Source organism: Mixophyes fleayi, chromosome 8 (genome assembly GCF_038048845.1).
Source record: "Mixophyes fleayi isolate aMixFle1 chromosome 8, aMixFle1.hap1, whole genome shotgun sequence".
In the NCBI taxonomy this organism is placed as follows: domain Eukaryota; kingdom Metazoa; phylum Chordata; class Amphibia; order Anura; family Limnodynastidae; genus Mixophyes; species Mixophyes fleayi.
In genome coordinates, this window is record NC_134409.1 from 79,363,009 (window position 1) to 79,377,818 (window position 14,810).

Consider the following 14,810-nt stretch of genomic DNA (forward strand, 5'->3'; position numbering starts at 1 on the left):
TCTGTGTATGGACAGATAGCAAGGAAGATAGTAACATAGTAACATAGTTGATGAGGTTGAAAAAAGACACCAGTCAATCAAGTTTAACCTATTGTGGATCTCCTGCGATCCTGCACTTATATTTGAAATTGATCCAGAGTAAGCAACCGCCAATCTGTTTCAATTGTGAAAATCCCCCCAGACTAAATATTGCAGTCCTATTTTTACCCTATATCCACTACTATCCTTCATTTTAATTAACAGTCGTATCCCTGGATACACTTTTCGCTAAATGTCTAACCCTTTCTTAAATATATCTATTGAATCTGCCATCACAACCTTCCCTGGCAATGAATTCCAAGATCTAGATGATTTTATTATATACATCAATAATAATGACCTAAACCTAATATTCAGCACCAAAACCAGTACAGAGACAGTAGAATTACTGGATTTAGAGTTCTACATCGATTAAAAACCAAAACCTTCTCGAAGGACATAGATTTCAACAACTACACAACCACAAACAGTGGCTATGTAATATTCCAAGTGGGCAATTTAAGAGTCTTAGGAGAAATTGCTCTAAGGTGCAGGATTTTAAGAACCAAACCAACACCCTCAAGATGAGGTTTACAGAAAGAGAATATGACAGTGATTTGATTAATAGGCATTTTGAGGAAATGAAAAACCTCATTATGCCTGTAGACCATGAGTTGCCTAAAAGTCAGATTGGGAGAACACAGAAACAATAGGAAAAAGATAGAAACTCATAGCCTTTCTGACCACTATGCTAAGTTCCACAACAGTGATCCCTCCTACCTCAGATTCATGGGCATTTGGAAGGTTGGCAACAACATATAGACCATAACTAAAGAGGAGACAAGGAGATTCTTCAACTTAGGTACACTTTTGTGAGGCTTCACGACACTAGCTCCGGATGACAACTGCCAGAGAACAATTACTGTGAAAAGTATGCCTTTCAAATTTGAAACTGCATACACTATGCACATTCTATGTTACATAGTTGTTATCACAACTCCTTGCAGTTAAATAATTTGGCAATCCAACTTTGAGGTTCTTTTTGTGACATAATTCAACATATATATATATGTATCCAGTCGTGTAACCTGTTTGACCAACTGTGGATATCTACATAAACAAGCTGAAAAGTGCTGTTATCTGGGTGCCTATGTACTAGATACAGCTGCCTACAAGGAAACATCTTCTAGCTATTATGCTCATATTTATGGTACGCATATGATTTATTGCTCACACATAAAAGTGGTGTGTGGTTTTTCTGGGCTAGGTTTATATATATACCCTGGTGAATTTTGAACTCTACACCCTTTGAATATCCTATGGTGTTTCACGTGGTGCATTATCCTTTGCATTACAATATTATGCTATGTTTGCCTTTTTCCACATTCCTCGATTGTTCCCGAGTTGAGATCCAGTGTTACAGTTCTCAAAGAGGATCCACTCGAGTCTAGATCATACATCTTTACCTGACGGTACGCATATATATACATATTCTGTCCTTTGTTGTCCTGGTATTACACTATGAGGCGCCCTGCCTGTGCTTTGTTCTAGTGACTATTTTCTTCTGGATTGACCATCTGGATACAGGCTTATACGTGGCTGCCACTCACACATGAGTGAATTGTTTGTGGACTATCGAATACTATATCTGATACTATACAGTGTTGTGAATCTTTATATATAATTTTTTTTAATACTTACCGATGTGGTAGATAGCGCCAGAGTATATCAATTGTTGTGGTTATATATATATATATATATATATATATATATATATATATATATATATATATATATAGTACTTGTTTTGCTTTACAAGATTTTTACCTTGGTTTGAGTATTCTTGGGGACACCAGTCTGTCCCATTTTATCACTAGTCTGTGAATATAAAATACAAGCTGCCTTTTGCAACACATGTGAATATGGGATACAGTGAATACGGAATGTGATTTCTATTTGGAGGGACTTTGCATGTTTACCTCTTCCATTGAGGAATTCAATTGGAAAATGTGCTTACATGAACTACCTTTCCCTTTCTTTGACTATGCATGAAGTGGGAGGTATTTAAAGTAAGTCCACTTATCATCACAGTATGTACTCTATCCCCAATGACACCTGATTATTTGGGTGATACGCATAGAAAAGTTGAAAGACTATTAGGTACAAGAACCCTGATTGTATTTATCTGTTTGGATCTGTGCTTACATGGACTGACAAATAAAGGTTCTTCTGTGCATCTGTACTGCGGGATCTGTATGATTGACACATTCCCCAAAAGGAGAAGAGAATATGTTTGGACTTATCTCAAATTTATACTATATAATGACAAACTGAGCCTTTTATGATAAGACTGCAACAATATAGCTTCTATGTCAGCTTTATGAGTATCACTGAAATCCGCTTCTGACTAACATTGTTGATGGTTGTTGACTTGTATACTACTAAGCCTGAGTGATGAGTATAAGGATCCCCAGAGGTAGAAAACTGAGTGAATGAATCTACACCATCATTTAATTATGTTTTTCTTCTAATAACCATGATTAAAATAATATACTAATAACTGCTTCTACCAATACTTACAGCTAAGGCACTTATACCATTCAATTCCAGCACTTAAAACCATTCATCATCGGACACCCTTAGAATCCTTCTGTAGAAGCAAATCCCTCCCTACTGGCTTAATCTCGACATTTTACAGCATCCTGGTGACATTTCGTCAACCCGACAAAGATCGGTATGAACTTAAGTGGGAGGAAGACTTGGGAGAGGTAATAGAGGTGGAGGAATGGGCTAGGATCAGAGCACGTGTCTCCAAGAGCTCTATATGTGTGAAGACCAAGGAGAATGCCTATAAGTTGCTGTATAGGTGGTATTTGGTCCCCACGTGCCTAAAAGCCATTTATCCCGACTCCTCTAACTTATGTTGGAGGAACTGCGGGCAAGAGGGCTCGTTCCATCACATATGGTGGTCATGCCCTAAGATGGTGGGATTCTGGCAAAAAGTTCATAATCTAATTCACAGAGTCACCACGCTGCAATTACCCCCCTGTCCTTCTTACACACTCCTACACAGAACTGTCCCAGACACTGGTAAGCAGACAGCAGCACTTGTGGGCCATATCCTTAACGCAGCTAAAACTGCAGTGGCAGCAAACTGGAAAAAAGCAGAACCTCCCACTTTAACTGAAATCATAAATAGAATATGGCAGACTTATCATTGTGAGCATATAACTAGTATAATAAATGATAAACCCATTCAATTTCAAAATACCTGGCAGCCTTGGCTGGCTATCTATGGAACGGATCAAACAGGGACCGTCCAAACTCAAAATCTAAGTTAAATGAAAAGAAAGATACCATGACCTCGATTGCAAAAGGACTTATTGAGCGCTTAGCTGACTACAAGATGCCGGGCTGAGTCTCCCTCCCCCTTTCCCCCTCTCCCCCCCCCCCCCCGTCTTTTCATTCTCTTTCTGTCTTCTTTTTTTCTTTTCCATCTTCAATTCATTTGATATTTCACATTATAACAATGTTCTTGTTAGTTTACTTTTATTAACAAACTGTTTGTTTTACAGTCTAACCTGTATGCTGTTGAAACTGTAAAATTGTCAATAAAATATACTTTAAAAAAAAAAAATATATATATAAGGTGACAAAAAAAAAGTAAAAAAAATAATATACTAATGAAAATCATAACCCTGTTCATGGCCAATCTATGGATATGACTGACGGGCTTGGGCCACTAGCAATTGCCCCACATCCCAAGAGTTGTCACGCCTCCCCTAGCCAGCTTCTAATGATTTAGCCAAGCCAGATTATTGTTAAAACACTTTGAATTCAGAATTAGAAAAGTGGTGCGTAATTAAAATTAAAATGTTCTTCTTTGCTTATGTTCATCATCATCATCATCATCATCATCATCATCATTTATATAGCGACAACATATTCCGTAGCGCTTTACGTTTTAGTGAAAATATGGGAATATTATTCCACAGTACATAGACAGGCTTGGCAGCAAGGATAGGTAGACAGATGAAATATTCAGAAACATAAAATCCTAATTTTGATTGATTAATTGATGGATATTTACCATGCAATCATAGTGCATCTATGTAAAATATGTAAATAAGCCCTCTGCATTAGAACTACCATGAAGTTGAAGAATGAAAATGCTAGAGGAATATGATTTAATGCTTAACAAGGTTTGGTGGTGGTTTTGATGCTTTCTGGCAGAGGAACATACCTGTGTAGATGGAGCAGATAACAGTCACAATGGAAGGGATTGTTAGCCAAGTTTATTACTTCCAGTCCAATGAAGTTCTTCATGTTGGGAAGGCTCTGCAACCTGTTGTTCTCCAGATAAAGGTTTTTAATACTCTGTCCAAGGCCAACAAATGTTCCACTGGAAATCTAACATGAGCAGAAAAAAATACAAGGCATAAATCCTATCTTCTATAATTACATTATTAATAATAATTGTTTGTTATAGTGATTGTAAATAATGTAGAGTTGTAGAAGTAATAATTGGAAATTGGTTAAATGCCACAAATCAAATATACTAAAACTTACAGTATTTCCCACATACAATCTAAAAAGAAGTAAATATATGCCCTATAGTTAAATATAGCTGATTACTGCATGGAGGAGTTATGGTCATTAGGCAGTTTGTGTATATGTATTAACTGTAACACTGTGTTTTTTCCCTGTTTCTGTGTTTATGCTCTGTGTTGTTCCTCTTTGTGAATCTGTTTTAGACAAGTAGTGCTGTTATGTTTAACATGTATATTTAATACATCTGAGTTATTGTTAGCCAAGTGTGTCCATACTTATTTACAAAGTACCAAATTTATAGTAGGGATGTGCACCGGCGACTTTTGGTGTCTCGTGTTTTGGGTTCGGATTTGTTTCGCAAAACACCTGCCGAAAGGTTTTGGTTCGGATTTAAGGTTTTGGATTCGGATTTTTTTTTAAAAAAAGAATAAAAAGTTCAAAAATCAAGTTTTTGGGCTTATTTTCACTCCTACGCTATTATTAACCTCAATAACATTCAATAACAATCATTTCCACTAATTTACAGTGTATTCTGAACACCTCACAATATTGTTATTAGTCCAAAACGTTGCAACGAGGTATCTTTCTGGACTGCGTAGTGGAGTGGTCCCCACAATATAATAAGAAAACCATCAACTAGTCTTAATTACACCAAAAATTGTACCTGGACTGCGTAGAGGAGTGGTCACCACAATATAATAAGAAAACCATCAACCGGTCTGAATCGCACCAAAAAATGTACCTGGACTGCTTAGAGGAGTGGTCACCACAATATAATAAGAAAACCATCAACTGGTCTTAATTACACCAAAAATTGTACCTGGACTGCGTAGAGGAGTGGTCACCACAATATAATTTAACAACCCTCAACTGGTCTGAATCGCACCAAAAAATGTACCTGGACTGCGTAGAGGAGTGGTCACCACAATATAATTTAAAAACCCTGAACTGGTCTGAATCGCACCAAAAAATGTACCTGGACTGCGTAGAGGAGTGGTCACCACAATATAATTTAAAAACCCTGAACTGGTCTGAATCGCACCAAAAAATGTACCTGGACTGCGTAGAGGAGTGGTCGCCACAATATAATTTAAAAACCCTGAACTGGTCTGAATCGCACCAAAAAATGTATCTGGACTGCGTAAAGGAGTGGTCACCACAATATAATAAGAAAACCATGAACTGGTCTTAATTACACCAAAAAATGTACCTGGACTGCGTAGAGGAGTGGTCACCACAATATAATAAGAAAACCATCAACTGGTCTTAATTACACCAAAAAATGTACCTGGACTGCGTAGAGGAGTGGTCACCACAATATAATAAGAAAACCCTGAACTGGTCTGAATCACACCAAAAAATGTACCTGGACTGCGTAGAGGAGTGGTCACCACAATATAATAAGAAAACCATCAACTGGTCTTAATTACACCAAAAATTGTACCTGGTCTGCGTAGAGGAGTGGTCACCACAATATAATTAGAAAACCATCAACTGGTCTTAATTACACCAAAAAATGTACCTGGACTGCGTAGAGGAGTGGTCACCACAATATAATTTAAAAACCCTGAACTGGTCTGAATCGCACCAAAAAATGTACCTGGACTGCTTAGAGGAGTGGTCACCACAATATAATAAGAAAACCATCAACTGGTCTGAATCGCACCAAAAAAATGTACCTGGACTGCGTAGAGGAGTGGTCACCACAATATAATAAGAAAACCATCAACTGGTCTTAATTACACCAAAAATTGTACCTGGACTGCGTAGAGGAGTGGTCACCACAGTATAATTTAACAACCCTCAACTGGTCTGAATCGCACCAAAAAATGTACCTGGACTGCGTAGAGGAGTGGTCACCACAATATAATTTAAAAACCCTGAACTGGTCTGAAACGCACCAAAAAATGTACCTGGACTGCGTAGAGGAGTGGTCACCACAATATAATTTAAAAACCCTGAACTGGTCTGAATCGCACCAAAAAATGTACGTGGACTGCGTAGAGGAGTGGTCACCACAATATAATAAGAAAACCATCAACTGGTCTTAATTACACCAAAAAATGTACCTGGACTGCGTAGAGGAGTGGTCACCACAGTATAATAAGAAAACCCTGAACTGGTCTGAATCTCACCAAAAAATGTACCCGGACTGCGTAGAGGAGTGGTCACCACAATATAATTTAAAAACCCTGAACTGGTCTGAATCGCACCCAAAAATGTACCTGGACTGCGTAGAGGAGTGGTCACCACAATATAATAAGAAAACCATCAACTGGTCTTAATTACACCAAAAAATGTACCTGGACTGCGTAGAGGAGTGGTCACCACAATATAATTTAAAAACCCTGAACTGGTCTGAATCGCACCAAAAAATGTACCTGGACTGCGTAGAGGAGTGGTCACCACAATATAATAAGAAAACCATCAACTGGTCTGAATCGCACCAAAAAATATACCTGGACTGCGTAGAGGAGTGGTCACCACAATATAATTTAAAAACCCTGAACTGGTCTGAATCGCACCAAAAAATGTGCCTGGACTGCGTAGAGGAGTGGTCCCTACAATATAATTAAAAAACCCTCCACGGGTCTGAATCGCACCAAAAAATTTATCTGGACTGCGTAGAGGAGTTTTCCCTACAATATAATTAAAAAACCCTCCACAGGTCTGAATTCCAAAAAAAAAGTTTCTTGACTGCGTAGTGGGGTGGCCCCGGTACACAATTTTTTATCGGGGCCACAATATAATTAAAAAACCCTCCACGGGTCTGAATTCCACCAAAAAAGTTTATGGACTGCATAGTGTAGTGTTCCCCACAATATTATTTAAAAATTTTGTAGCAACAGTCAACGTTGTTTAATATCTGATACACCTCTATCTGGACTGCATAGTGGAGTGGCCCTGGTACTAAATTTGGTACCGGGGCCACAATACCTCCTCCAACTTACAAGTGTAGTGTTTATAACATATAAATACTACAGTAATTCTAGCACGTCAATACCTCTTGTTTTAAATAATGACAGGGCATTTTACTTTTGGTTTTATTTTTTGAACATGGCAAACGACTGTTGAATGGTCACATAATGCCAAAAAAAGAGTTGCAAGATGGAATTGTCCTTGGGCCCTCCCACCCACCCTTATGTTGTTGAAATAGGACATGCACACTATAATAAACCAATCATTTCAGCGACAGGGCCTACCAAACAACTGTGGCTGAAATGATTGGTTTGTTTGGGCCCCCACACCAAAAAAACAATTCATCTCTCCCTGTACAAACTAAACAGGCTCTACTGAGGAAAGATATCGTCCTCATCCTCAACCTCTGATTCCTCTCCCCCTACAGTGTGTACTTCCTCCTCCTCACACATTATCAATTCGTCCCCGCTGGACTCCACAACCACAGGTCCCTCTGTACTATCTGGAGGGCAGTGCTGTACTTTATTGAGGAATTGATTATTCATTTTTATAAACATCATTTTTTCAACGTTGTGAGGAAGCAACCTCCTTCGCCGCTCACTGACCAGGTTCCCCGCTGCACAAAAAACTCTTTCCGAGTACACACTGGAGGGGGGACAACTCAGGTAAAATAGAGCCAGTTTTTACAGGGGCTTCCAAACTGCCTTTTTTTCCTGCCAGTAACAATATGAACTGTCTGACATGTCTATTTGGATGGTGTCAGCAAAATAATCCTCCACCATTTTTTCAATTGTGACAGCATCCAATGCAGCGACAGTAGACATAACTGCAATGGTTGACAGGTCCTTCAGTCCGGACCAGATGTTATCAGCATCCCCGCCAGCGGCTCTTTTAGGAAAACTGAGCTTTTTCCTCGCAGCCATAGATGTGGAAGAAAATGAGGGTGGAGCTGTTGGCATGTCACGGTCCTCTCCAGAGGACAATCTCCTGACCAGCAGGTCTTTGCACCGCTGTAGACTTGTGTCCGCCGGAAACACAGACACAACATACACTTTAAACCGAGGATCGAGCACGGTGGCCAGAATGTATTCCTCTGACTTTAAAAGAGTGACCACCCTCGGATCCTGGCAAAGCGTACGAAGGGCTACATCCACAAGAGCTACATGCTTGGTGTAATCGCAATGGTTTACCAGCTACTCCCTCACTTTCTCCAGCTGCTTCTGCAACAGCCTGATCAGGGGAATGACCTGACTCAAGCTGGCAGTGTCGGAACTGACTTCTCCTGTGGCAAGTTCAAACGGCGGTAGAACCTTGCACAACACGGAAATCAGTCTCCACTGCGCTTGACTCAGGCGCATCCCCACTCCTTTGCCTATGTCGTAGGTGGCTGTGTAGGCCTGAATGGCCTTTTGCTGCTCCTCCATCCTCTGCAGCATATAGAGGGTGGAGTTCCAGCATGTCACAACCTCTTGTTTGAGGTGATGGCAGGGCAGGTTCATGGTTTTTTGATGTGCCTCTCGTCTGCGGTAGGCACTGGCTGAATGCCGAAAGTGTCCAGCAATTTTGCGCACCACCGCAAGCATCTCCTGCACACCCCTGTCACTCTTGAGGTAATGCTGCACCACCAAATTAATGGTGTGGGCAAAACATGGGACGTGCTGGAAATTGCCCATATTTAATGCCCGCACAATGTTACTGGCATTGTCTGACACCACAAATCCCCATGAGAGTCTAAGTGGGGTAAGCCACTGGGAGATAATTTCCCTCAGTTTCTCTAATATGTTGTCAGCGTTGTGCCTCTTATTAAAGCCTGTAATACACAATGTTGCCTGCCTTTGCACGAGCAGCCATTTTGTAGATGCTGCTACTGATGCAGCTGTTGCTGTTGCTGCGGAAGGGGATGCATCTACCCAGTGGGCTGTCACAGTCATATAGTCCTTCGTTTGCCCAGAACCACTTGTCCACATGTCCGTGGTTAAGTGGACAGTGGGTACAACTGCATTTTTTAGAGCACTGAGGACACTTGATCGTACTTCTCTGTACATTTTTGGTATCGCCTGCCTAGTGAAGTGGAATCTCGATGGGATTTGGTACCGGGGACACAATACCTCCATCAACCCTCTAAATCCCACTCCACTGATGACGGACACCGGGCGCACGTCTAACACCAACATTGCAGTTACAGCCGCAGTTATACGCTTTGCAATAGGGTGACTACTATTGTATTTTGTGGTCATGGCAAACGACTGTTGGACGGTCAATTGTTTTGTGAAAGACTTAGCGGTCTTACGACTTCCCCTCTGGGAAGATGACCGACTAACAGCAGCAACAGCAGCAGTGGCAGTAGTAGGCGTACCGCTGCAGGATTCCTCGGATGAATCCCGTATTGAAGAGGACTCAGTCTGGCTGCTGACTTGGGCTGCAGGACTGAATCTGATGGAGATCGTGGAGGAAGTTGACGAGGAGGGTGTTGCTGGTGTGTATCCAACTGAACCATGGGATTTAGGTGTCCCTGTACCAATGACGGTCCTAGCCCCAGTTCCTGAACTAACCACTGAACTATGAAGGTTATTCAGGTGACGTATAAGGGAGGATGTCCCTAGGTGGGCAAGATCCTTACCACTGCTTAGCTACATATGGCCATACATTGGTTGTCCGGATTTGGATAAAAATAACACCAGACCGAAGAGATGCATTTTTTGGTCTTCTGACCAGGCATGACGATGGGCTTTTTCATCCCATGGACATCAGCTGTTTCCCCCCCTGGTGCCTCATTTTCAATAACCACATCACCATCCTCATCATCAAGTTCCTCCACAGCACCAGCTACATCATCAATAGCCTCCTCCCGAGCCACCTCTTCCCGTACAGTGATGGGAAGGTCAGGCTTGACAACCACCAACACCCTTGGACTCGCCTTGGGGATTTGTGATAATTTCTCTTTAGAAGGCAAAGTTGTTTGCTGTTTTGTTGCTGACAGCATAACTCTCTTCAATTTTTTGTAGGGGGGGGGAGGAGGAGGAGGGCTAAGATCCTTGGGTGAAGCTGAACCGCTAGTCATGAACACGGGCCAGGGCCTAAGCCATTCTTTGCCACTCCGTGTCGTAAATGGCATATTGGCAACTTTACGTTTCTCCGCAGATGATTTTAAGTTTCTCTTTTTGCTACTTTTACTTAACTTGGGCTTTTTGGATTTTACATGCCCTGTACTAGGAGATTGGGCATCGGGCTTGGAAGACGACGTTGATGGCATTTCATCGTCTATGTCATGACTAGTGGCAGCAGCTTCAGCATTAGGAGGAAGTGGGTCTTGATCTTTCCCTACTTTATCCTCCAAATTTTTGGTCTCCATTATATGTAGCACAAGATACTGCAGAATGTGTGAACTTGGTAATATTGCAGTACCAATGGACTTATACTGCTGGATTGGTTTTGCAAATTTTGTTATAATTACTTTTTTTTTTAATTTTTTTTTAAAAAATTTTTTATAAGTTTTTTTTTATTTTTTTAAACACTTGGGAATAATGGGGAAATAACTATGCCCTTAGGACACAGCACCACTGGACTGAACAGGACACAGCACAGGACCCAGCAGCACCACTGAACTCAGAAGGACAGAGCACAGGACACAGCACCACTGGACTGATACTGCAGAATGTGTGAACTTTGTAATATTGCAGTACCACTGGACTTTTACTGCTGAATGTGTGAACTTGGTAATATTGCAGTACCAATGGGCTTATACTGCATATTGGTTTTGCAAATTTTGTTGTAATTAATTTTTTTTTAATTTTTTAAACACTTGGGAATAATGGGGAAATAACTATGCCCTTAGAAGCACAGAGCACAGGACACAGCACCACTGGACTGAACAGGACACAGCACAGGACACAGCAGCACCACTGAACTCAAAATTGACAGAGCACAGCACACAGCACCACTGGACTGATACTGCAGAACACAGCACAGCACAGCACAGCACGAGATCTACCAGGACAGAGGACCACCTAACACACCCTCCCTCTACCCTGATCAATGCCCGAGTGAAGATGGCGGCGACTAGCGGGGAATTTATAGGATCCGAGTATCGCGAGATCCACCAATTATCAGCTATTGAAGATCAAAATGGAAGTGTTTCTATGTAAAGATGACCCACAGGAAGTACCTAGCATCAAGGGACCATAAATCTATCCTGAAGATAGCAGAAACAGGCATGCTTTTATAGTATTAAGCTCATTAGAGCTCCTCAATTAATTCACATCAGCAAATAAATCACAGTTAAGGATACTTTGCCTGACAGGCCAAAATGTAAACACTAAATTATATCTGCTCTGTAAAAGCAAAAAAAATGCAGGAACATGTAAATGCAGTTCTAGTAATTCACAGCAATTTGGAGGCATTAGAGAGGACAAATAACAATATGGCAGCTTTGCCTCCGTGTAGCCTTTTTAACTCTGGAGCATTACTTAATACAACTGAAGCTAGAACATAATCAGAGCACACTTTGGAGTGTGTATACATATATATATATATATATATATATATATATATATATAGCAGCAGATAGATTAAAACGTGGCGCTCAAACACAGAATATGTGAGTAGAAATTAATAAATATCCAATATAGGAAAACACTTTCTTCATAAGATAAGGCAGCCTCCCTCCCAGATTACGGATGGTACTCCGATAATGAATAAATCAATATATACACAGATAGGAGGATGAAATGGCGCCAATATAGGTAGTGTTAGCTGGTAACAATCACCCAGACAGTCAATAATTGCTGATATGCAGAGTATGAATCTTAGCAAGCTGGTACAGTCATTATTCAACAGCTTCCAGATACTCCAACTATATACCGAAATGCAGACAGAGAAAAACAAAAGATGTAGTTGCAAAGGCACCCGTGATGTACAGTAAATAATAGGTGGCAGCGTACCAAGTAGATATAAATAAACAGCTTATCTGTGTCAGAATAATCTGAACGTAGTCTCCAAACAGCCAAGTGAGTCAGGAACCGATGTGTAAACTGCTTGTGAAGATATATTATATCTGGATCATCAACCCCAGCAAATTCACTGCTTGCAAACTCCACTCAGCCGATATTTTAAAAAGAAAAGAGCCATATAGTGTAGTACTTTTAAACGATTTAATCGGCATGTATCATAATAAAATCAAACTCACAATATATATATATATTATAAAAGCTTATCTGTAATCCTGTAGTACAAGGGATACTGCTACACAGTGTGGATATCTGGACACTCCATGAAGTGAACACCGATGGACTCCATACAAAAGTACTCAAAGGGAAAACTCTCACAGACCAGGTGGGCAGCAGAGCCTTCAATATACCAGGAATAGATAGTGGGAAATAACCTCAACGCGTTTCGTCATGTAAAGACTTCATCAGGAGGAGTATTTTAGACCAGCACTCAGTGCTGTCTTATATAGCGATGGCGGGCGCCATTTTGCGCATGCTCAGTGCAGCGCTTTTTCGCGCATGCGCAGATTGGACCTTTGAATCGGCGCTTGCACTGTATGTGCAAGGGGGTACTGTACAAGCCTGAAAAAGTCAGGTATTAGGCCAGGGGGAGTGGAGAGAAAGGATTATAAGGTTTCCTATAGTCAGGGCTTATATATTACTAGAGTATAGGAAGGGCAGATAATTATACTGCAGTGGATAGCGGTGGCCATCTTTAGCAAGGGCAAAAGAGCTGAGGATAATGAGTCCTGCTAGTATGTAGCCCATAAGTGCACACATGGGGATGTGTCCTAAAGACTACAAAGCCCACACATGAGCCAATCTACAAAATCTGTAGTATATATAATAAAAATGCACAGTAAAAATAAAAATGCACAATGAAATTAAAATAAACACCAGAATAATTGCTACTAAATATTGCAGAGTATATATATATCACACTAAAATAAAGGCAATCAATGGACAGATTATAAAAGATAAATAATTATATGCTGCATAAGAGGTTAATCTATGTAAGCAAGTAGTATATAAACATATAGAAGTAGATAAAGTTGCAACGATAATCCATATGACACATAATAAAAATGTGTAATAAAAAATAATAAATAAATAAAATATAAATCAATAAAATGAGATATAATTAAGGGAATAACAGTATATCAGTAGATGAATACATATAGGGAATATAAATAATATGTCAATGTAGTGACAATGCTTAATACACAAATATTTAATACCACAGTTATTGTTATATATGTAAAACCTCTAAAAACCTAGAGGTAGAGAGTAATAGATCTGGGACAAGGGGATATTAGAGAAAGGGTGCAATCTCATAACCTTCATTAAGCCCATAAGGGCTCAGTGTGTTTAGCTGAAAAATCCAGAACATTTCTCTCTGGGATAGTTTGCCTTGAATGTCACCTCCTCTAGGTCCTAATTGGACGTGTTCAATGGCTTTAAAAGAAATAAACCGTGGGTCCGAGTTATGTTTGGTGAGAAAGTGTCTGGAAACTGAATGACTCTCAACTTTGTTCTTTATATTACGTATATGTTCTTGTATTCTCAATTTGAGTGGGCGTTTAGTTTTGCCCACATATTTTAGTCCACACGTACATTCTAATAAATAGATTACGGAAGTTGTAGTACAATTAATAAAGTGTTTGATATTAAATTTGTTGCTATTATCATGGTCATAGAACACCTTACGGTCTTTATGTGCAAATTGGCAAACATTGCAATGATTGCATTTGTTGAACCCACTAGGGGCAGGAAGTATCGTTCTAATGGTATCTTTATTGTCCTTCAGCATACTGGGGGCTAAAATATCTTTAAGGTTCCTATTTTTTCTAAAGATAATTTCGGGTTTATCAGGTAAAATATTTTTCAATACCGGGTCCATTCTAAGGATGCCCCAGTGTTTAGTGATGGAAGTTCTAAATCTTTTTTCACCGCAGTTGTAATTGGTAATGAAAGGGATTTTATCAATCTTATCAGGCTTATTTTTGTATTGTAATAGGCTGTCTCTTTCTACCTGCTGAATTTTGATATTTGCTTCACTGATGAGTGAGTCGGGATAACCCCGATTTTTGAATCTTTCGGCATAGATGGATAGTTGTTCTTGACATTGCGATTCATTGCTGCAGTTTCTTTTGATCCTGTAGAATTGCGAATAAGGGATATTGTTTTTCCATCCTTTGGCATGACCACTATTGTAATGAAGATAGCTGTTTGTATCAACAGTTTTAATGTAGTTCTTGGTTTCCCGACTCACTCATCAGTGAAGCAAATATCAAAATTCAGCAGGTAGAAAGAGACAGCCTATTACAATACAAAAAT

General features: G+C 40.0%; 1 protein-coding gene across 1 annotated transcript in view; it reads right to left on the bottom strand.

The window, feature by feature from the left end:
• The window catches only part of CHADL (chondroadherin like), a 228,123-nt gene that overhangs the window by 5,118 nt on the left and 208,195 nt on the right, over positions 1–14,810 (bottom strand). The window contains exon 4 of the mRNA XM_075182791.1: positions 4,262–4,428. Within this exon, the coding sequence (XP_075038892.1) occupies positions 4,262–4,428 (167 nt within the window). The remainder of the gene's footprint in view (positions 1–4,261; positions 4,429–14,810) is intronic.